This window comes from Lentinula edodes, assembly GCF_021015755.1.
Source record: "Lentinula edodes strain Le(Bin) 0899 ss11 chromosome Unknown C8R40scaffold_66, whole genome shotgun sequence".
NCBI classification, from domain to species: domain Eukaryota; kingdom Fungi; phylum Basidiomycota; class Agaricomycetes; order Agaricales; family Omphalotaceae; genus Lentinula; species Lentinula edodes.
In genome coordinates, this window is record NW_025764372.1 from 19,504 (window position 1) to 42,587 (window position 23,084).

The following is a 23,084-nucleotide window of genomic DNA, read 5'->3' on the forward strand; positions in this document are numbered from 1 at the left end:
TCCTAATTACTCTCCTACACCCCCACTAGCTGAGCCCCCTCATTCACCCTCCGAGAGCGACCGGTCGGCTATCGAGACCCTACAAATGCAATCTTCTTATTTTGAAATCATCCTTCTCCTTTCCTTGCGATTGACACACAGTACCGACACTGGCCACCTTCGACGTGTCTTCTTATTTGATCAACTTTCTTTTCCTGTCAACATACTAGGGCTAATTGTGCCCCATATAACGCAATTATATTACAACGTGTCTTGATCATCATACAGAACGGATGAAATCTTCTCTGCTTGCCCTTTGCTCTATCATGTCTATCACTTCTTGCGGATATGATATCTAGGATTGGACAACATATAGCCTCATTTTTTTAAAAGATCACTGTTACTTGGTTCCCTCAATGACAACTCTTTTTAATATGCTGCAGTCATTTTTGACCCCTTTGAACCTTATTTGCACACTCCTGAGACTCCCATTGAAGAAATTTCCATCATTTACAAATATCAAAAGACGATGATAAACTTTACTTCTTGATATTCAATAAGTACCTACATAAAACTCATACGTATCGATAAATTGTCCTCCAGTATAGATTTCTAGGATTCAGCTCGGGCCACCATTGCCCCCAGTCAGCTGGACTTTGAATAGACAGAGCTTGGGTGTTTTCTATGTATTAACTTCAGTGGTAGAAAAATAATCAACACCGGCACATACTTTGTGAAACACAACGAACAGTAATTCCAAGATCACCCTTACGCCCTCGTCGACCAGTCAGAGGAGAGGGCTTCAGATAATACAGAGGGATTCGCATAGCATAACGAAATCCCCCTATAAGTCGCGCAGCAAGAATAGTCCTGTCCATTTTCTTCTGCTTTTTTGACAGCATTTTGCCCAACTCCTCCTCTAGACCTGAATACCTCTCCATCATATCATCAGTCAAATACTCCTATGATGATATCGAATGCGTTTCAGTCTCATGAATTATTATATATACTTGATAAGAATTGATTCTCACATTTGGTGTTTCTTTGAACTTTTCTAAATCTGCCCAGACCTCACACTGAAAATAGCATGGTCAGTTGAAAACACTCTATTGCGAAGTCCGTGAGTGGTTCATGACATACCACAAAGTCCCCCTTCCATCCACCCAATACAGGTGTTAGATATGCACCCTCCCCTAGTATTACCGCGGAGGCCTTTATTTCTGTCAGAGTTCCTTCTATCACCCAGTCTGCCTCTTTTCCTTCAGGAGCATTTGCCTTTATGACATTTCCGGCTGCCTCTTCTAGCTCCCTCCCTGCGCGCGCATAATCCAAAACACTTTCCTGGGGGGGAAAAAGTTGATATTCCACTTCAATCTGTAGTGTTAGCACCTGCCTTGTTTACGTATCTGAGAGCAATACGTGAGGTGACCATATTTAAACTAATCAGGGTACAACATACCTATACCCGAGATGAACTCTTCGCGGCTCATCTCTTCTACCCCAGGTTCTCATTTCCAAACTTGGCTTGGGGGAGTCCGGTAGCGGCGAAGCGCCGCAGTTTATCGACAGTGACAAGGAGTCTAGGAGCAGGAGGAACGACCACGAGACATGCATGATTATCAACAATGAGTCGGCAAAGAAGTATTCTGAGGTAGGCTAGATGATGTTTGTCGAGATGAGATCTTTTCTTGTGCTCACTAGAGAACCAGCTCTAAGACTTGAGGGCCGAGGCGTGAACAAAAACCGTCTGCGGGGGAAGCACTGGGGAGAAGCACGCTTATAAGCACTTGAAGTTGGCTAAATTTTAGTCTAATAGATCCGTCGCACGCATCCCCTCGATCCGATGGAAATCACAAGCGAGCTGTTGCGCATCATTGCCTTTCCTGCATACTTACATAAACTTCTCCTCACGCCGGAGTTAGTATGAGATTTATTTATCATGCCGTAACATATTCGTGAGGTGAGGCGGTGAGGTGAGGTGAGGCAAGAATTGAGCAGCCCTAATCCTTTAGAATTGTAACAGGACAAGGGACAGTGACACCGGGGAAGATTTGCTCATATGTGGCGGGCGGATCGCTTCATGCGTCTTGAGATTGTCGATGAGTGCATCGGGAACTTGGATGGTGAAAGAAGGAAGGATGTTTGTGCACAAGGGTGCTTCAAAGAAGAAGCCAGTCGCAACTATTCCAATTGCTTATACCGGGGCGGATTGGACCTGCAACATACGAAGAAAATTGTCATCTTCAATAACTGGATAGTTTTGGGAGTCGAGACGAAGCGACAGATGCACTTGACAGTGACCAGCGCTAAGCGCTAGAAAGTAGGACTCTTTCCGCCAAATTCTTTTGATTTTTGCACAAAAAGATACACGAACTTCGCGATAGAATTTGATACGCCAACTCGTGCGACGTGAAAGATGTGGAAAGAAACGAAAAACAATGTTCGGAAGCTCGGTCCGTAGCTTGCCTTGTGCAGTGCAAAGATAACAATTATCATTAACAAGCGACGTCAGACGAGTACTCAGTACTGCGAAGAAACTTCAACGATGCAACTTGGGACACATCCAGTCCTCAAGCTCAAACTCGGACTAAGGACTCGAATAGGGATATGAATACATTCGAATACGGAGAGTACAATGAGACGTACAGAAGAGTCGGATGAGAACAATAAAATAATTTGTGGGGAAGTGGCAAGGGGAAACCTGATGGCAGATTATGGTGAGGACCGCGGAACATATGCAAAATTGCAGTGCATTGTATCCCGATTCCCCTTGATACATCATACATCAAAGTTTCAATTCTCATCCACTCTCCGAAACAGCTTTTTGTCGCGTATTCTTTCACGGATAATCAAAGAGCTTGAAAAAACACAAATTACTCAGCCGATGAAAAATCACATTTATAACTTGTGTCGGTTTAGTGTTCTTGGTAACCGGTGATAAATTTTCACATCTTTGCGATGCCATTATACTTGCGATTAACTGTCCATACGACTGTAGCTTCAAGTTTAATTCGTCATTAAATCCTCCTACTCCTTCTAAGCCACGCTTTAAAAATGTGCAAGTCACGGAAGTCAATGCCACCCTTTATCGTTAAAGCTACATTTTTTTCAGACCTGGATTCAAGATCATAAAATCAGCATCCTATCCGTGTGGAAAATTCCATAGTGTGTATTTGCTCTCTAAGTTGAACTACAAATGATGTACACAAATTACAGTTATATGGTACACTTATCCATTTCTGTGCCAGGGAACCCATGTATAAATTAATGATTTGAAGCTGACAGACTTCGGACCCCCGCTTTGAGGTAAGATCACGCGAGACTCTCTAACATGCGCAAGGCTTCTTGCAACGTTGTATCAATCGATGTTGTCCAAGCTGAAGAAAGACATCATTAGTCTATCCAGATTCCTCGATAAAATGCATCGGGTACACGCACTCCATTCCCAGTTCTTTACAATTCTTGACCCAAGCCGTTGTAAATTATCCCATTGCTGTTTCGGTGGCAATTTGTCTAAATCCATTGCTCCGGCGGCTTCATCAAGCTGAAGAGTGAAGTAGCGCCCGTTTATTCGACTAACCTCCATCACTCTATACGCAAAAGGGCACCGAATGCTGTCATAGACACGCAGCGCACGAGCAATATTGGTACGGTTAGTGGATGGGTGACCCAAAACAGTCGCGAGGATGTACGCATCCTGTCAAGGCATTCTATTTGAGATTTTCTGCGATATTCTCAGAGATATGTATGTACGGACCTCGATAGCTTGTCCTGCACCGGAGCCCTGATGTGGTGTCATTGAATGAGCCTGGATAAAAAATGCACCTTAGGGAACAAAAAAATTGGTGAAAAATCAGCTACCCACAGCATCTCCTAGTAGTGCTACCCTTCCAGAAACAAATGATTGCATTGGGCGGACAGTGTGGATTGCCCATTGCATCGGTTTTTCAACACACTGACGACACACAAGTATGTTTATATTCGGAGAACAGGATGAGAGAGATTCAGACTCACAGCGATGAGAGCTTGTACTTCTGGTTCCCAGTGAGCAAATATCGAGGAAAAGGCACTAGTATCAACAGTTGACATCCATGGACCATTGAACTGGGTGTTTTCCAAGTGATGCTTGACGACGAACGCAACAAAATTGATTAATTTCCCTCCAGAGATGCGATATGCTATGATGTACTAATAATATATGCAGTGTATCAGCCAAAAGTCATCCCAGAAAGTTAAAGTTCAATAGACTTACACCGTGTTTCCCAAGATACTATCAAAACAAAGAAATATTGATGAACTGTACTTTCACCTACGAGTAGAACGCTATTGAAATAACATACCTGGACACCAGGAGTGTTTAGTACCCGATGATTAGGCGCGATCGTCTGTAGCTTTTGAACGGGGATCAAGGCTCGGTACGCGTTAGTTCCAGACCAGACTGGCTCGACGTGCTGGAGAATCTCCGCAGCCTCCTCCCGTCTTCCTTCGCTCCTAGCCCACTGAGCCTTTTCGCCTAAGACTCCCGCACGAACGGCAGATTTCACGCCATCTGCACCAATAAGCAAATCGCAAGACGCCGTTGTGCTATCCTCAAACAAGAGCTCAATAGGGCCAGATTGACGTTGGGCGTAAGATCTCAGACGTTTAAGACAATGCGTTCGGCATCGTTTGGGAAGATGGTTGAGTAGAGTTTGTTGATAATCCGCTCGATGGAAAAGCATTAGTGATCCTATAACGGAAAGTAAGTAATCGAGGGGAAAAATAAGGATAAAACGAAAGTTAGTTGATATGCCACTCCGAAAAAAGTGGACTTCCAACACTGACCTTGAGTAATCAAAGTATAAAATTCAATGCCTTCGTATTGATCGCTCTTGCGGTAACGAAAGGCAGAAACTAGAATACATCTGAGGTGGATCGAGTGGTGCAGCAAACATATACTTACCCGGGCCATCGACGACTTTCGTCTCAGTTACTTTGAGTAGATCCGCTTCTAATCCGAGCATTTTAATGATTTTCCAAGGACCTGAATAAGAACAATAAATATTATCGTCGATGATGTTCGAAATACTCTTACGAGGAAATATTCCAATTCCTGCGCCGACCTCTGTGAGTGCTCGCGCGCTTTCATAAATATCAATGTCGATATCAGTGTAACGCGATAGAGCCAGAGCGAAGGTGAGTCCTCCGATCCCTGCCCCGCTGAGACAAATAATGAGATGTGATTGCACAGAGCTAAGCAGTGCACCTACCAGATAGCTACATGTAATCTCCTGGTATTTGCGGAGGTCATCATTCGAGCAAGCCGTTAAAGTTTAGGTTGCGAAATAAAGTGTACCAGTGCAAGTCGAGAATATAACAATAAACGGAACGAGCCTTTTATGCATATTCTGCCCTGGTTCTTTGACACGATTTAACCGGACTGCGTAGCGACTTTGTGCTTTCAGCCCAGGTGCATCGTGCCGCAGAAACGAAATGATCTCCTCAACCTGATACTCACTTAGACGCCCCGAGATGTCCCACGATTTGGTCGCGCTCTAGTTACAATCTGGGAGGAAATTGCCTTTTCCGCAACCTCTGTCTCTGGGCATCAACCTATCAACTGACCTTCTGGATACTGATTTCAGGCAATGAGGCATGATATTCTTAAAACGACATACTTACAGGGATAAACTTCAGCCGTGTCGAAGGGAGACTTCGGATTTTCCAGCACTCGAGTGGGCTAAGAATGAAGGTCGGAATAGAGCGAAGCTATGACGAGTTATCAACACCCTAATAGCTCTTTCAATTACTTCGAAAAGTCCCCATCGTCTAGGCCAGAACACAATTGAAATGATCGCGCAAGACATACAGACAGACTCGGTGCACTTTGTCCCTGCGCACATGCATTCCTTCCCTAATCCACCCGAAGTGCTTACTCGCGTACCACCAACCCTGCTAAGCCATGCTAGCACGAGGTCGATAAAATCGGACTTCATTCAGTCGGAGGAGGTTGAGGGAGCCCCATCTGTCGATGGGGTTAGGCGCATGGGAGCAGGCTTAACCTGGGTTTGACTTACTTGGATTGAATACAGTTGGATACTGTAAAATTATTCGAGTTTGAGGACCGAAAGTCGAAATGCTTCTCCATCCAAATTTAAATTTTTACTGTCTCTGAGCTGCCCCGAGAGAATCTGACCCTTCAGACGAAATACCGAAGGCGAGGAGTTCGAAGTATTCGTTTTGCAATGATCATGAAAGAAAAAAGTAGGTGTGACAGTGACTATGTGACTGCCCGCTTCCTAACTTTCTGAACAAGTACAACAATGATGCAAGTCACTGAACTGACTCCCTGCCTGCGCTTTTCCTGGTCACTATCAGAGAATTTTAGAGCATGGCTGCTTGTATGAAATTTCTATCGGTTCACTCATACATTTTCGCTCAGCGTTCTGCTCTTCACACACTCATTCACACCCAGCTGCATTCTGGAGCTAAGACGGTAAGCGTCTTGAGTCTATTATTCATTCATATCTTCTCTTCTCATGTCGGTTCATACTTAGAACATGAAAGGCACAACCTCTCTAAGCTTGAGCACTGGACGGCGGCTGACTCGGAGGTAATAGTCCTTGGTTAGAATATATAGCCTCGAAGGTGCCATGATTCTTTGCATGAACAGCTCATCTTTTTTTTCCGGGATGTCAGAGAAGGAGACAGGCGAGTCGCTTCTCTGAAGATTTTCGCGGACCTAACGGCTTATTCACACATAATCGCACATCAGAAACATTTCCCGGACCAATTCTTGAGGCTTCCTTGCGACATTACACGTATGTAAATTTTCCTCTTGTGTTAGCCGCGGAAAGATGAACATTCAGTTCCATCACTCATTTCCACCGATAAAATCTGTGGAGGTTGTAAGGCGGCTACCCCACCGCTGCTTACCCCCTTTGTTTCCCGCTGCTTGTATGGTGGCAAAGCAACGCGTTTATTGACCCGCACGCCACTATTGGATCAATGGGGCCAAGAGACCCCATTGAAGATGGGTGATTGGATCACGACGTCGACCTCAGTATCGCTTTTGTGCTACTGGAAAGAAAACAGGAACCATTTGGAGTACATGAAGGTCCAAGCAATATCAGTAAATGTACGACAGAAGGAAGGTAGGAAAATCCAGTCTAACGCATGATATAAAGCTATGGGAAATTATAGGAACTAGATGCTCGTGGAGATTTCGCCAGGGTAAGATTCAATTGCAATAAGTTTCAAGGGTTCGGACAATCATTCTACTTTACATGATATTTTACGAGGAAGTTGATTCACTGGAAGCTGAAAGTAAAGATGAAATACCTAAAGGAAATGTAGTACCTAGGAATCATCCTTATTATAAAGTTCCTCTGTTATTGGTAGAAATTGGTATGTACATATGTATACCATCCTTGTCAATGGAGATTTTATCCTTTCGTATCCCAAGGATTCCGATGACTTCATATTCGAGGCCCGAGGTAGGCGCTATACTCCTATCGTGCTATACATGTTTTTGAACAATCTGTCGCGCGGTGAAACCGCACGTTCATCCTCCTTCATTTCCATGGTACTCGATATACGTTTGAAGGGTCCTGTACACCGAGAAGATCGTATGTTTTCCATGGTCCAATCTTTGCTGGTCACATCTGTAAATTGGACAGAGTTTTCGACGTACTGGTGGTTACATACGGTCAATGGCATATCGTTCCTCGACTGTTGACTGCAAGTCAGCTCCACGCGCACTTCATCAATGGCGATGTCAGCAACAGAGGAAAAAGTCTGTGGATTACTGCGAACGGTTCTGACGTCCCATAATGAAAGGTGCAATACATATCCACGCGGCAGCCAACTAATGACAAAGAAAAGTCCGAAGACAAGATGCACTGGTTCTTCTGATAGGTAGGGCACTTACTGGGCACTTACGAGGCGGGGAACAGGCTGAAGTAGATTGAAAGGGACCGCAGCCAATACTGATCGAGATGTGTGCCGGGATTCTTTTAAACAGGCTACATAGAGTAAGTTAATGATAAAGGGGAGGAATGCGCAATAGTTTTGGTACCAAAATGAAACGACTCATCTTGGGCTTCGCATTATTGGAATTATATATGCAGTCGGCGATTCTGAAATCGCGAGGGCAGGTAAGGTCATCATGCACCTTAATCAATTATGGTAAATCGCCGTTAATGTTCAGCGCTCAACGTCCAAGCTTTCAAGTTGAAACTCGAGTTTTCAGCACAACAAACCCGTAACATACCCTAACATACCGCCGGCCTGGAGAGAAGCAGTACCTACCTTACGAGAATTGCTCAAGAAAAAAGGAATTCCATCATTCGTCGCTCCCACCGAACAAAACAAGTACCTGCCAAGTACTTCAGAGGAGGCCGAGGACTCAAGGTGTAAGCAACACATCGAGAACTCGTTTAGAGACGATGAATAGGCCTTTCCACCGCAAGGAGCTCACCCCGGTTCCGCTACTCGCTTTGAAAAGGTATTATGAATGCTGTAAATCATAATTTATGTGGAAGACAACTTGATTCAGCACATCCTGGCAAGGGAACGAGACCTGTGACAAATATTTAACACCCCACGTATATGCAGCATCTCCCCCAATCTGGTGATGACCTGGCCCTCGAAAGAGGGGAAAAAGAACAGGTTGCCGTTACAGATAGTCGGTGACAATGCTCAGCGTGGGCTCAGTCACCTTCAGCCACGATAGGGGATTGAGAATGTGGTCCGTCCCCCAACGAGACCCTTAGCCACGTAAAAACCGTGATTTCAGCTGACTCGGAACGAGTTATAACGAGCCCACGTTGAAAGCTATTAACGCTTCGTACGACAAAGCATAGGATCTAGACTGATCGACATTATGATTCACCGAGGGGTCCATAAGTATTCCAGCCGCGATCCGTATCTTGAAGCTCACACAATGATAAATATCATCGCGAGTCATCACGATGTCAGTGGCGAGCTCAGGCTTGTTTTCGACGCTGTTCTCCCTCCTGTATTGGTAGAAAAGTTCCTAGGATGGGTCAGAAGTAGAGTACTGAGCTATTGATGAGTAAGATCTGAGTGTAACAGAGCGAGGAGGTGGTTCCAGTGTACGGAGGTGAACGGAGATGGAGAGCTACGGGCATTGATCTATATAAGCGCCGGCCCGTCTAGTGTCGGCGTCAAAGTGTCAAAGCTGGTTTTATACAGTATGTTGTATATTCACTGCACAGCATGACTTGCGCACAAGGTAATCGATGTCTCTTGAGTACATTATCCACTGTCTGCATTTATTGGAATTTGGCTATGCAACTCCTTCAACTTTCCCAAGTCTTGCTGGACAGGGAGAAGTTCAAGGGTTATTGCAAGCCACCACGATTAGAGGAAAAAGTCCATTTGTTCCATTGCGACCACCTATTATACGTATAGCGTACCAATAGAAAGAACAAGTAAAGAGAGGATGTGTATGTGCCAGAGACAAACGAGTCATGGGCACATAGGTAGTAGGTCCTAGTAAAGTCCCATTTGGGGTCCTGGTGAGTGTAAACGAAATAGACCGATGTATCCATAGGTAGGGAAGTCAAAGGCAAAAACGTAGAACATCAACGTAAAGTAGGACAAACGCGGAACGTAGGTGGAAGCAAAACGCGGGAAAAAGGAAATGCGCAATTGCGCGAGGTGCGATGATAGAGCAAGTTATATATGCAGTAGAGGGGTTGTAGGTATACGAGTATTGATATGTAGATAGAAGACAGCTCGTAAGACGACAAAGAATATATTCCGTGGGTCCTTTCGGGGAAAAATTATGCTAAAGACAACGAGGTGGGCAAGAAATCATAAAGTTGGGAAAGTCATGATGACCACAAGGCAAAATCATGCGCTTAATGGAAGGCAGCGATCGCGGCAATGGCGGAGATCATCGACAATACGGTGAGACCCTCTGACATACCAGCTTGGAAGACACGAGCGCCTGAAGCAGCAGCGTTGCTCGACGAAGAGGCTGCAGCGGTTGTCGAGCCCGAAGATGAACCAGAGGCAGCACCAGCAGTACCAGTAGCAGTGGCAGCGCTTCCGGTGGCAGTCGCAGTCGCGCCGCTACCAGTCGCAGTTGCAGCACCCGTGACACCAAGGGATGCCAGATCAATTCCGTTGGAGATAGTGGCAACGGTCTGGCAGTTGGACGACGAGGGAGTGGACTGAACAGTGGAGGGAGTGACGAGATCACCCTGAGTATATGTGACTCCATCAACGACACCGGTCCAGTACTGAGCGAAGGAGGAGAACGAGGTGGTCCCATCGGAAGAGCCCTCAACATACCATCCAGGAGGGTATGCAACATCGGCTTCACAAGTCTCGAAAGTACCGTTGAAGTTGTAATTACCGGGCATGACAAATTCACAACCCATCTCATCAAGCTCGTGCCAGCACATGGCAGCGGCGCTGTACGTTGAATTGGCCCAAGTGCAAGCACGGAAACAGAATTGCTCGTAGGAGACGTAAAGCATCCATTCGGCAACGTTAATGGTTTCACCGTCGATGGTCATGTTAGTGGTGACATTTCCGCCGATGGGATTACCAGAGCCGTAGGCACCGTGAGGGTCGAGTTCACCTCCCCAGTCACCAGAGGGAATGTTGATTTTGGTGAGGTCACCGTAGCCCATGATCTGGACGTACATATCTAAAATAATTGAAGATTCAGTTTTCCACGACGCAAAAAAGGCGATGCAGGAAAAAAAAAACGAACCAGTCTTCAACAAACTGACACCTGAAATTGTTCCATCAGGAATAACCCTGGCATCGTTTCTTTGTTGAGTACACCAAGCGACCTCAATAGTTTCTGAGTCGGCAATGTCCTGGCTCTCGGGAGGAGCGAAAATACACCAGTCATCGACAGAGTTGATACTCAATAACCTGGAGAAGGAAGTTTGGTTGATAGCGGTGCCGGTGGTAGGTTCAGGAGGGTTAGTGACACCCATAGTGCCGGTGGCGACAACACCGTCAGGAAAAGTCGTCGTCGACTGCGCAAAGGCAGTGGAGGCCAAAAGAAGAGAAGCTGTTGCGATAGCGAGCATTTTGGAAAGGGGAATTATTTTCTTTGGTAAATGTTATCAAACGAGTGTCTGTTGAGCGTCGATAGTGGCGAGTACAAGTGGCGAGAGTTGGGACAGGAACAAAGCCAAAAAGGCTGCTAGTGGAAAGGAAGAAAAGAACAACGTGCAGGGCTGTGTAAGTCGAATGCACGCTCTAAAAAGTCTCTGCGGAAAGCTATTTTAAGATCTTTGACATTGTATCAGCGGTTGATCGCTTCCGCAGCCTAAAAATAATGTCTGTCATTTCTTCTCCCCCCAAAACCGAGTGTACATACATAACTTGACGAAATGATTAACGCAACAGATATCAACTCTCTTTCTTTTAAGGACGTTGAATATTCTTGAATATCTTCAGCAGAACAAGCTATTCGAACTTCCTTCCAACTCCCATCAGGCACACCGAAGTTGATCCATCGATTCGGAAATTTACATAATTCATATAATCTCCAAATTCTACAACTGCGGCGGCTCGAGCTGGTTGTTATCCTCATGGACCTCAATTACGACGTTTCACCCTCGCGCAGGTCTCTTGTGCTTACGATCTGGAATAGGTCCTGTTTCGCTAGCCAGTATCTACATATCCAACTATCCATCCTTTCTTCGAATATCCAGTACATGTAACGTACTAGTAATCACCTCCAGATCACCTCCAAGAAATCAAGTGCCTTCTCTTCGTTTACCCCAGAGCTTTGTACCGAGGTGAAAACTCAGTCCAAACTTCGATATCATTCCTCATCACCTCTGCATCATGGAGAACTTGCACAGAATTGGCAGTTGCCGTGTCAGGTATTGATGTACAAGGCCATAAACAAAACCAACCACGACCGCCACGGTGTAATAAGAAAGATTCGCTACATGGATGTTGCCTCTGTCCACCAGTCTTTGACCCAGTCACTTGAATAGAAGTCCTTCGAAACTTGTAAGCTTTCTTCCCATTGCTAAGCATCTGCGGTCATCGAATCCCTTCACCGTTTGACTGGTGGATTGCACGGAGATCCGATGCCGTGAAGCGTTGCATTGAGGAGAATACGCATCCAATTGGGTCCACTAAGATCCACGACCACGATTTTGAATATCGGATTGTCATTGCTGTAAGTACAACCAGAGTACAACTCTCGCAGCTCGAAAACTTGATCTATGAATTCACTTGTTGTCTTCGAAGTATCCGAGTACTCAGTACATAACATCTACATATAACAAACGAAGGCCGTTTGTCGACATATGATTGGTCAGATATTCCGAGTGGAGACCACAAATTTCGCTCTCTCATTTTTCACTGCACGGGCGAAGGGAGCGAGTGGGCGGAGCAATGCGACGCCCCGAGCGGAACTGAGCTTCTCATAGCGTATTGCAAGGGTCGCTGCTAGTTCTATCTGAAGACATAGTGTAGTATGAATAGAGCAGTTCTTTTAAATACTATTTATCTCAAATCTTGTTCATTGTAAAATAAATAGTGGTGTGCAATTAGAGCTGAATAAAATAATATCGATGGAGGTGTTCGATAAAGCTGCTTTGACCCTTCCAAAAAAGGTAAGAAGGTGCTAAATGTTTTAGACGCTGACGCTCGTCCACGTCATCAGATACTCATGAATATCCTTCCAGCATGTTATCGAGAATAGAACCACTGCTACCTTCTCCTGGATTTTTGTAACTTCTTCTGCCTTCCTTTGACCGATACTTATCTAGTCTCTCGAGTATGGACAGTCCTTTCCGTGATCCGCAGCCTTGCGATGGAAAATCACTTCGAATTTTTCCATATCAGCGTTTATAAGCTCCTCGCTGCTCCTTACAAGCGTGTACATCCAATCCAGACCGCCTTTTAACCCAAACTCGACATATACTGATAGGATGAAGTCACAGTATTCGTAGAGAAGCAGGCTGGAAGTATAAAGAACGTAGCCTTCAATGTGTGGGTTTCTTTTTCTTTTGATAAAAGGGATTCCACGTTTATCTTCTCCCGAAGGCAGCATAAGTACAGATCGCAGCGATATAACCACGGAGTAAGTCCCTCCCCCCTTGGAGACAATTCTTTGAACAGCTTAACGCGTATTCTGCACACTGCCACTTCTTGCTGCATCTATACACGTACCATACACTTTTCAATGGTCAGGGGTTGACTGACAATTTATCGATTCCTATGACCATATTGCTAGATGCTAAATAATCTTGACTGGCAGGTGAGGTCAAGTTGACCCCTTTCTTTTCTGCACTGATGCTTAGGAGTTGATCATACCACGTCGTCATCTATCTCACTGAATTTGAAGGTTTATTTTCCCATCATCGTCAGTAACGACACCCGTTTCGTGTGTCGCTCCCGAGTTTGAAGGTGAATTTCAATTCCTTGTTCGATGCGCTCGTTTCAACCTTCTTTTCGTACAGGACATCGCATGCTGAGATTGCCGAGACTCGAGTGGCACGCACACGTGAGATGCTGTTCGTTGTAACGCAACGCGCAAGTCACGCACCATTAAGCATTAAGCGCTGGGAGATTAAAACCGGTTCGCAGGAAGCCAAAGTAGTTTTTTTCAACTTCTACCACCACTGCCCTTGCTTGCTTGTGCACCTCGTGCTATAACTTCTTCTCTTCATCTTGTTGCTCTCTTGTATTCCCTTCTTGTAATCTTCTCAAATTATCACGACTTTAATGAACAGTCTCGAGGCGATGTTGTCCGGAGCTGGCGTAGAGGAAGGTGGTCTTTCCGCTTTCGATGGACTCAATGATCCACTAGAGATCAACGAGGACATTATTAGATCGAACTCTGATGGGTGAGTCTCTCTCGTCTCTTCCTCGACTGATTATTAATCTGGCGATCCCTGTTTTATATCACATTGCTTTCCTCGACCCATTCCAATGTGGACGTCGATTATGTGATAAACGATTTAGTGATGACCACCACTCATTTGATGCTCATCAGGACCGGGAGGCCTTTCTTGCAATCACAAGAGATGCTAACGCGGAGGTCGTGGTGGAGGGTGAGGATTCGATTTGGCGAGACTTGGAACATTTCGCTGCTACCGGAGAATTCCCACAACACCTTATCCAAGAAGGATCTAACGACCAGCAATCCGTGCGTACTGGCACTTCCGCCCCTGCACATGTCGTAGACGACCACGACGCGTCCCGTTCGCAATCACAGTCAGGGATTCCCAATCAGATTGAAGTCAGCGACGATTCCACAGACAGTCTCTTCGGCGACTCACCGGTCGCTGTGTCTCCTGAACTTGAAGCCGATGCACCACTGGGCGAATACCCTGCTTCAGCCGAGCCCAATTCTAATGATCTCAATGTTAACATCGACGCGTTTTTGACTATGATGCAGTCCCACCAGATGTCAAATGGTCCTTCCTTGAACATGGAGGAAGAACACTGCCCAAATGGTTCAGTTCATATGGGTGGTCAGCAGGTTATGAACGAGCCTCATACTATCCCTGAGCTCAGGTTTAGTCCAACAAACACCCCACCCGAACCCTTCCCTATCACGCCTCCGGGTGCTGTCACTCGGACTGGGTTTGCGAACGACTCTATTCTACAAGGTTACCAACCGTTTACAGCAAATACGAGGCGAGGTGAAAAACGCAAGAGGCTTGAAGAAGAATTCATGCCTACCTCTAATCATAATCACGATGATGGTGATCTGCATGGCATGGGGTCGTCGATTATGCATGGGTATGTAGACTCCCTGCAGATTCATTCCGGTGCTCGACTGAGAATTATTCTAGATCGCACAATGCAACAGCTCTCGCTCTGCCTTCTCACTTCACTCCAGGCTCCTTTGGAAGCGCTGACTCCGGCTCTGGCATCTTTCACTCTTCTGGACTGGCTCCAACTTTCCCCTTCACAAACTTCGGAGCTTCTAACGTCGCTCCTCAGACCTCAGTTCAGCAAGCACCGCCGCTGAACAAACTCCCCCTCTATCCTAATGTCTTTTTACCTTACTCCCACAACTCTTCGTCGATTCACCCCTCGACCTCCTCGCAACAGCATCAAAATTGTTCTATGTCTGTTCTATTTCCCGGGCATCAATTTGGGATGTATGGTATACCCCATGGACCTGCCGGACTCATGTCAGGTCCAAACCCCCAACCTCCTGTTGTCCCTCAGCCTCCTGGGCAGTATAATACACACACTGGCGCGATGAATCTGGGAGGTCTTGCTGGGAGAACTCAATCTTCTGGCTCGCAGCATCAAAAATACATGGAGAATCAAGCTGAGCTACATCCTGTTGCTTTCAGCCAAAAAGCTACAGAACCTACATCCGGCCCCGAGTAAGTGTTTTTTCCCGTACCTTCTTTTGCCTTGCTGATTGTTTTCATCACATATATAGACTCCAGATCTACTTCGAAGACGGCAGTGGGAAACGAACCACTCGGAATCCGCTCAAACGCAGTCCATATATAAAAATGAAAAAGTCAGAAATTCCGCCGTATGTCGTTTGTCGCTGGAAGGATTTTCCAGAATCTGCGGAATGCGGTCAGCACATCACGTTCGAAGATCGAACCCGCCATTTCGACAACTTGCACCAAATATCTGCCAAGGAGTGCAAATGGGTCGGATGCGAAAAATCTGTTGGAGGGTCTCGTTTGGCAAAACACTTTAACGCGCAACACCACCCCTATTGCCGATATTACTGTGATTCCTGTGATCTGGGCTTCCAAGAGGAAAAAGGATGTCAAAATCATAGGTCACAATGTCGTGCAAAGCTTCAGACTGAAACGAGTTCGGGTTTCACAGTCGTGGAACCTTCCCAACAAACCGGCGACAATGAAGAGGAATCTTTTCCGAATAAAAGACGTCGCTTCTAAACAAATTCGCAGGCAATGCGTATCATGAATCAACCATTTCAAATAATGAACTATAATATCATGTATCGGTAGGTACTTTCGTTTATCTCTTAGCTGTATCATTAGCATTATTGTCTCTGTAGTTATTACACCATATATCCGTATTACGTACCCTCTTTGATAATGATAGGACTTTTCGAACGTGGCGTTTGATAAGGCTAGCTTTGACCTAGTTAGAAGAACATGCTTTGACCTTTCCAAAAAGGGCACACGCACGTGTAAGTCTTCGTGTCGCCGCGTCAACTTGATTCTGTTTAGATTTTAACCTACTTCGACTCTTATACCCCTCTCGATTTGTACTATTTTCTATCAAACGCAACACTCGAGCCACAGTGCTGTGCTTTAATTCGATTTAGTGTGGGCGGAGAAATTTGTAGAAGTGATTGGGCATAATTCCAAGAACTGAAGAAGGGAGATATCCAAAGACTAGTGGAGACAGAGGCGTAAGATGAGCTCTTTGGCATTTCTAGTCACTGAACTTCAGGTCCGTTCTATAATCTCGTGCTTAACATTGAGCTCATTCTGTTTTATTAGTCACTGTCCAGCGAAACACGGCGGAAGCATCCGGAAATTCGCGAGGTACTATCTGCAGTCTAAATCCAACAGCAGCTCTCATACATCCTCTTCCAGGCCGCTGAAAAGTCTTTGACTATCCTTAGAGCTTCACCAGAGCAGGCAAATATTAATCTTACCACAGGTCTGTTCATACTGTATTACTTACTCCGAGCTGAACTTCGTGTTATTCAGATGGACCACAATCTTTCGATCTCCTCAAACCAGTATTCATGGGATGCGCTACCAAGTCTCCGAAAGTCGTTGCGATATCTCTTGGTTCTCTTCAACGTCTCATATCCCTCAAAGCCGTTCCGAAATCCACTGTGCCGGAAATTATCCGTATAATGGGCGATGCAATGAACCAGGGTGTAGATATCCAGCTCAAGATATTACAAACATTACTCGGGTTGATAACAAATTACTTGGAAGTGCACGATACGTTGTTGGGCAATGTAAGTCGGAGTATGCTTTACATACCATTTCATTCACTCAATTCAGTTCGCTGAAGGCATACTTTGTACTTTCATAGGCTTTACTTTTGTGTTTCAAGTTACAAGAATCACGAATTGCAGTCGTATCTAGTACGGCCGCTGCAACTCTTCGGCAGCTCGTCATGGTTGTGATGGACAAAATGGTCGATGAGGATCACAAGAACACAGACGCAGAAATTGGAGAGGCGGATAATAGGCTCGCAGAAATGACATTACCAGATGGCACCACCACTCCCCTCAGTCCTTCCGCAAAAGACGCGTATTCCGTATTCGAGGATCTATGTCTCTTGGCCAATTCGGAAAAGCCGAATTTCCTCAAGCTTGAATCTCTCCATAAGACGTTCGCACTGGAGTTAATTGAGAGTGTTCTGACGAATTATCATGCATTGTTTCGAAAAGTAAGTCGATTGTATCAGTTGATTTTTCGACCCGTCTAATTGATAGCCATAGCACCCTTCCCTGATTCTCCTTTTACAACATCATCTCTGTCCCCTTCTCCTCAAGGCGCTCTCAGACCGACCGACATTCCCTCTCATTTTGCGATGCACCCGCGTCGTGTTCCTCCTGCTGAAGCAATTTTCCCTCGAATTGCAGACGGAAGCTGAGGTGTTCTTGATGCTCCTTATCCGTATTATTACGGACGATAATTCGGTGTCGTTGGATACAAGCGGAAGCGGAAGTAGCATCGCATCGAATGAATCGTATGGTCATAATCACGGGTCAAGACCTCAGTGGATGAGGGTGCTTGCAATGGAGATTATGCGAGGGTAAGCGTTATTTAACATGAGTTCATTTCGTCTCATAATGTTTGCTTCGTCTTGGAACAGTTTGTGCAGCGATGCGGAACTCATGCGTAGTGTATGGGATCGTTACGATGCACAGGAACATGGCTCAAATGCTCTCAGCACCCTTATCACTGCGCTCAAACGACTTGTCACAGAAAAGCCCGCTCTGCTCGGGGTAGGGTCGCAGATGTTCGGTGTGGGTGTCAGCAGTAATAATGATAGCCACTACGCATTATCACCCAGTGGTTCTGCTTATTCGTTGGATGGAGTAGCTGGGATGGTTGCCACTGCGGCTAGCGCCACGGTATCGAATGTAGTTGGAATGATGGGCTCGAACGCTGGACTAAGCTTGCAGGGTTCAACTATGAAACTGCAGTGGTGAGTGCCGTTCTGCTCTTCCTAAATTTCTTCTACTGATTGTGATGTTTCAGTATTGACCAACTGGACAAGGCCGACTCTCCTCCAATTCCTGAATCATACGTCTATCTCCTCGCCGTGCAATGTCTCGTCTCTCTTTGTGAAGGCTTTGCAACATTCGCCGCACCCCTCTACAACACCATAATCATCCAAAAACCTCGCGCAGCAGGCGAGGCTCCTATCCGCGCACCACCAGCCTTGGACTTTACCAGCCTTTCTTCGGACGATCCATTAACAAAACAACTCCAAATCGTACGGGATATCATCGAAAGCAATTGGCCTGCTCTACTCGCTGCGCTTTCCTTCGTCATCGCAACGAATCTTTCTGATGAAATTTTTGTTGATATCCTGGCAAGTTATCAAGCCATGACCAATGTCTCTGGGATGTTGGGTCTTACTACACCAAGAGACGCCTTCTTCACGAGCTTGGCGAAGTTCTCTGTTCCCACACGGGTCGTGTCGAGTCTTGATTCGTATACAGACCCGCAGACTCCTCGCTCTGCAACGACCTCTTTTTCCGAAAATCTTGGTCTAAGTCTAAGTGGGAGCACCGGGTCTACATCCCCTGGTCTTTCTGAACGTAATCTTGCGTGCCTCAAAGTTCTAATATCGAGTTCAATGTTCCTTGCTGGAAGCCTCGGCGAGAGTTGGTTCGGGATTCTGGAGGTGCTACAGAATGCTGATTATGTTTTGACAAGCAAAGGCATTGCATATGGGGCCCAGACACCAGGGAGTAAAGGTGGTGCATTTTCTCCTGGGAGAGGCGGTCATACCACTCCAAGTCGGTCTGTGTCCATGGCGTTGTCTTCATCAGGATCTGGACTTGGACTTTCCTCGGCTGCAGTCTCATCCTCTCAGCAACCTTCCCCACGTCATCCGCTCCTCAGTGACCTGGACCCGGAAATGATGTTAACTGCAATACAGCGCCTGTTTGATGCGTCAAAGAATCTGGAGGACGGGGCGTTCAAGTTTTTCACTGATGCCCTGTGTAAATTGAGTGCAGAGATGATTGGGATGCAAACAGGAACCGCGGATGGGTTGGGTTTGGAAGTCATTGCGGAAACTGGAAGTGTGGAGGAACTCAGTAGTCTTGATGGAGTTGTACTTTCTCCGCCTGCGCCATCGATTGCAGACACTCCACATCGCCGAAGAGTTAGCGGTATCCACCTTCCAAGAACATTGGTTCGTTGTTCTCTTTTTCGCTTTTTGAGCTACATTAACATTGTGGTCTACTCCCAGCGGTCAGGCGACTTCGGGATCAATAAACTCGGTGGTGTTATTTCTCAAAACATCCATCGCTTGGTATACCGGCCTCCAGAAGTTGCATGGACCACCATTACAACACATCTCCTTTCCGTTATTCGTCTTCCCACTGCTCCTCCACCAATACGCATTCAGGCCGCGAGGGTCCTTGATGATATTCTCATTACGGTCCCTCGCAACTTGGGTACCGCGGGAGAATTGCAAGCGCAAGTTCAGCAACGCGTCTTGGAAGTACTCTCCTACCAGGTCATACCGGACTACACCTCCCTACCTGGTGCTGCTACGGCGAACGTTGGTACTACCGTAGAGTTGAGGCGGATGGGTCTAGAGACTTTGCATGAAATTTTGCAAGTCTCGGGACATACACTGATTGTTGGTTGGGAGACAATATTCTCCATGCTTGAAAGTGTGTGTAGACCTCCGCCACCCACAAAATCAGGCTCCGTGGACTCAACCATAGCAAGCCCTACTGCTTCACCCCCTCGTGCTAAACCGATTCTGCTTGGCCTTGGTGTACCTTCCGAAAAGAACTACACCACACTAATCAAGATTGCCTTTCAGTCTCTCAATTTGGTTTGTGACTCTGTTTCCGAACTCTCGCCCGAACATCTTCGTCTCTGCATTAGCACATTAGGACAATTCGGGCGGCAAGCCAATACCAACATTGCTCTCACTGCTGCCGCGAGTCTTCTATGGAGCGTTTCTGATGCGATTCAGGCGAAACGAAAAGATGCTGAGAAGGAACCGGAGTACAGTGCTCTGTGGATGTTTCTGCTATTAGAGGTCCTTGGTCTGTGCTCAGATGATCGCCCGGAGGTCAGAGATGGTGCAATACAAACTCTGTTTCGGACCATGCAGCTATATGGCGCAAGCCTTAGTCTCCAAACATGGGATGAGTGTATATGGAAAGTCACATTCCCGCTCGTGGAATCCTTATCGACGGAGATCCATCGTCGTTCGGCGCTTGTTGAACCCTTCGATGGCGCCGGTGCCGGAGAACAAGCGTGGGATGAATCCAAAATTCTTGCCTTCAATTCAATTGGCTCCATCTTCCACGATTTCCTTTCCTCAAAACTCGTACATCTCGAATCATTTCATTCGGCATGGGATACCTTTGTGACGCGCATTCAAGATTCCGTTCTTCTCGACAATCGATCCATAAGCACGCCTGCACTGAGGTGCTTGGAGAAGGCTGTCAAGGCATCCTCAGCATCCATTTTTGACGTGAGACAGAAGGTGGTGGAGATGAAGGAACGAATTTGGATTGCAATTGATGCAGTTGGGAGTGCAATCTTACGTCGTCGGAATGGAGCACAGTCCCCCTCGCTTGACTCGGCAATACTACCGAAACCATTCACGCAAGAATGCCTGGTCGCTTTTGTTGATGTGATACAGTCTACTCGGGACCTCAGTCGTGCGTTGGAAGGTGCTGAATGGCCTTTAGAGAGGATAACCCGGTTGATGGTCATTTTAAAAGGTGCGTCGTAAATTTTTTCATATTGCATCTCGAAATGATAATTTTACCGTAGGAGTGTTGACTTACCCGAATTCCCCTGATTATCGACCTGACATTGACGCACTTCCTCCTGTTCAGGTATGTTCGAATGGTAGTGCCTATGAATACTTTTACATCTCACCTCTCATAGACTGTCGTGATGACCACAATCGGCGGAATCGATCTGTCTGGCTCTGGCATACCATCCCTCGTTCTCAGAGACTTGTCAGAATTTGCTACGCTCCCTTTTCTTGCCGCATTCGACATTCCTCCAGACCCCAAGAGTTCCACTCCCTCCAAACGCATAACATATATAGCCCTTGCAAAGAAAACCATGCCCAAACTTGTTGAACTGTGTCTTCAATTCAAGGATAGATTAGAGCTGTACTCTGAGGGGACTATAGAAGCTGTCTTATCTGTATGTGTAGTCTTTGAATGTCTGGTTCGAACTTGATCTCTTACTCTAAATTCTAGGCGTATTCCATCCCAGTGAAACTCAAATATGACTGCCCTTCGCCTTCAAAACATGGCAAGGACCCTCCACTATGGAAGACAGCCACAACTTGTTTCTTGCGCATCGTCAAGGAATGTGCTCCTCAGGTCATTGCTTTCGATGAAGGTAGATTGCCAGATCTTCAATATATAAGTTTCGCTGAAAGATCGACATATACATTTAGAGATATCCGACGAGCGACTTGAAGGCATCTGGCGGCAGATCATAGATGTCTTTCGTGGCGGAATCCTCGCAGATTGGTTCGTGTTCATTCCGAAGCACCATTCCAACTGTTTCCTCATTCATATATTCATGAACAGTTCCACTGCCGAGAGCTTTCCATTGGACATTCAGGAAGAGGAAGAGAACTTTGACCTTTCTCTCGTCGCTTCCCTCGAAATCGACGTCGTTCCACATCTTAGAGGTAGCCGGATCCCTGACTCCGTTTTCACTCAGCTTGCCAAAGTGCTAGCGCTAGGCAGTGGGCTGTATGATTCTTCCTTGTCCTCAAGTCCTTCTGAGAGCGAGTTTGGGAGAAATGAATACGTCCACGTCGGTGCAGATCAGCATTATCCACATGGAAGTACTGACCCCGGACATTCTTTACCCCGCGAACGGTTCTCGTACTGGTGCTTTGATTTGTTGTTCTTGATATGCTCAGACACTACGAGAGGTTTGTGGATGTAATCTTCAGCAATCTGTGCCGCTCAATCTTCGTCCTTTTAGAACAAGAGCATGCTCGAAAACGTCTAGCCGCCCTAAGTTTACCAGCACTACTCAAACGTTGTCGAACGACGATGGTTCAATACGTTGCGGACGAGGCGCTAAGGGGTAATTTACCCTTACCAAGGTGTGTTAATCTACCTTCAGGGACACAGTTTTCTAAGTTATATTGCCCAATTTAGGGCCCGCGAAGACGAGCTTCTCTACGTCCTCCGCAAACTGCGAGAATTGCGATTATGGCCTGGATCGTTATGGGCTGCGCTGTCCGATGATCCAACGAAGTACTCCTCAGAGCAGCCTCCCTTGAGTCCATCGGCTGATTCCAAAAACACAATGCCTTCATCACTGACATCCAAAACACTGATCTTGGATGCAGTCAATCGTTCTTCGGTCGGGCATCTGTTCAAATTCTACACTTTACTTTGCGAGATAGCCTCAGTGCCTAGACGTACACCAGAAGCATGGGTTCACATTAGGCCTGCGTCTGCATCCATTGCGTCGCGGTATTCTGAAGAACAGGATCCCAAAGTCGAAGGTCGCATAGATCACCAGCTCGAACATCTGGATGCACGCACGCTCGCTAAGGAATGCTTAAAGATTATTGGGAGTGAGATGGGTGTATCATAAAGTTGAACAGGATACCAATGGCGTTTAAAATAACAATGGATTGGAACCCATGCATTTGCAACTTCATTGAACTAGACCTCGTGTGACTAGACGGAAATTAAAAGGCTTTAATAAATTTTTAGGACTTCCCGACTCTTAAGATCTTTCAACTTCAGGCGCACGAGGTTCAAAGAAGACGGGCTCCACAGAGTTGTGCGTGCTCTGGTCATCTCCGTGACCAATCTGATTGCTACCTCGGACTTATCGACTCTTCCAGACCATGGACCGCATGAAAGTCGTCAGTCATTCGATGCGCGCCTCGTACCCGCAGCGCACTGCTTAACAACGCACTCGTTTCAC

At 46.2% G+C, this 23,084-nt stretch overlaps 5 protein-coding genes across 5 annotated transcripts; 2 read left to right on the plus strand and 3 right to left on the minus strand.

Annotated features, from left to right (window-relative positions):
• Nucleotides 1-427: 427 nt before the first annotated feature.
• Nucleotides 428-1,815, minus strand: C8R40DRAFT_814374 (uncharacterized protein). The gene is made up of 6 exons (XM_046236308.1): nt 1,439-1,815; nt 1,373-1,385; nt 1,120-1,320; nt 1,011-1,055; nt 710-941; nt 428-661 (listed from the first exon to the last, which is right to left on the minus strand). The coding sequence occupies exons 1-6, from the start codon at nt 1,591-1,593 to the stop codon at nt 555-557; spliced, it is 753 nt and encodes a 250-aa protein (XP_046079695.1). The 5' UTR covers nt 1,594-1,815; the 3' UTR covers nt 428-554.
• Nucleotides 1,816-3,138: 1,323 nt separating this feature from the next.
• On the minus strand, nt 3,139-5,473 carry C8R40DRAFT_814516 (uncharacterized protein). The gene is made up of 11 exons (XM_046236310.1): nt 5,229-5,473; nt 5,054-5,178; nt 4,922-5,002; nt 4,804-4,872; nt 4,320-4,708; nt 4,232-4,249; nt 3,994-4,167; nt 3,845-3,934; nt 3,737-3,787; nt 3,418-3,676; nt 3,139-3,356 (listed from the first exon to the last, which is right to left on the minus strand). The coding sequence occupies exons 1-11, from the start codon at nt 5,270-5,272 to the stop codon at nt 3,292-3,294; spliced, it is 1,365 nt and encodes a 454-aa protein (XP_046079696.1). The 5' UTR covers nt 5,273-5,473; the 3' UTR covers nt 3,139-3,291.
• Nucleotides 5,474-9,845: 4,372 nt separating this feature from the next.
• On the minus strand, nt 9,846-11,036 carry C8R40DRAFT_1163893 (uncharacterized protein; the record flags this gene model as incomplete). Its single annotated transcript, XM_046230419.1, has 2 exons — nt 9,846-10,642; nt 10,709-11,036. The coding sequence occupies 2 exons, from the start codon at nt 11,034-11,036 to the stop codon at nt 9,846-9,848; spliced, it is 1,125 nt and encodes a 374-aa protein (XP_046079697.1).
• Nucleotides 11,037-13,378: 2,342 nt separating this feature from the next.
• On the plus strand, nt 13,379-15,898 carry C8R40DRAFT_814718 (uncharacterized protein). Its single transcript, XM_046236312.1, has 5 exons — nt 13,379-13,380; nt 13,434-13,820; nt 13,939-14,721; nt 14,775-15,320; nt 15,380-15,898. The coding sequence occupies exons 2-5, from the start codon at nt 13,699-13,701 to the stop codon at nt 15,855-15,857; spliced, it is 1,929 nt and encodes a 642-aa protein (XP_046079698.1). The 5' UTR covers nt 13,379-13,380; nt 13,434-13,698; the 3' UTR covers nt 15,858-15,898.
• Nucleotides 15,899-16,344: 446 nt separating this feature from the next.
• On the plus strand, nt 16,345-22,745 carry C8R40DRAFT_1061477 (uncharacterized protein; the record flags this gene model as incomplete). The annotated part of the gene is made up of 16 exons (XM_046225424.1): nt 16,345-16,380; nt 16,431-16,475; nt 16,527-16,593; nt 16,644-16,903; nt 16,981-17,340; nt 17,393-17,709; nt 17,770-18,105; nt 18,159-19,326; nt 19,384-20,884; nt 20,937-21,001; nt 21,054-21,320; nt 21,377-21,521; nt 21,580-21,655; nt 21,716-22,068; nt 22,122-22,245; nt 22,301-22,745. The coding sequence occupies 16 exons, from the start codon at nt 16,345-16,347 to the stop codon at nt 22,743-22,745; spliced, it is 5,565 nt and encodes a 1,854-aa protein (XP_046079699.1).
• Between the last annotated feature and the right edge of the window lie 339 nt (nt 22,746-23,084).

Coding starts and splice junctions, on each gene's coding strand:
- C8R40DRAFT_814374 (XM_046236308.1), bottom strand. CDS start 1,593: ATGCATGTCTCGTGGTCGTTCCTCCTGCTCCTAGACTCCTTGTCACTG. Junction 942..1,010: donor AGTTCAAAGAAACACCAAAT/GTGAGAATCAAT, acceptor ATATCATCATAG/GAGTATTTGACTGATGATAT. Junction 662..709: donor TGTTCGTTGTGTTTCACAAA/GTATGTGCCGGT, acceptor GTTAATACATAG/AAAACACCCAAGCTCTGTCT.
- C8R40DRAFT_814516 (XM_046236310.1), bottom strand. CDS start 5,272: ATGATGACCTCCGCAAATACCAGGAGATTACATGTAGCTATCTG. Junction 3,935..3,993: donor AAGTACAAGCTCTCATCGCT/GTGAGTCTGAAT, acceptor GTGTGTCGTCAG/TGTGTTGAAAAACCGATGCA. Junction 3,357..3,417: donor TGTAAAGAACTGGGAATGGA/GTGCGTGTACCC, acceptor GTCTTTCTTCAG/CTTGGACAACATCGATTGAT.
- C8R40DRAFT_814718 (XM_046236312.1), top strand. CDS start 13,699: ATGAACAGTCTCGAGGCGATGTTGTCCGGAGCTGGCGTAGAGGAAGGT. Junction 13,821..13,938: donor ATTAGATCGAACTCTGATGG/GTGAGTCTCTCT, acceptor TAAACGATTTAG/TGATGACCACCACTCATTTG. Junction 15,321..15,379: donor GAACCTACATCCGGCCCCGA/GTAAGTGTTTTT, acceptor TCACATATATAG/ACTCCAGATCTACTTCGAAG.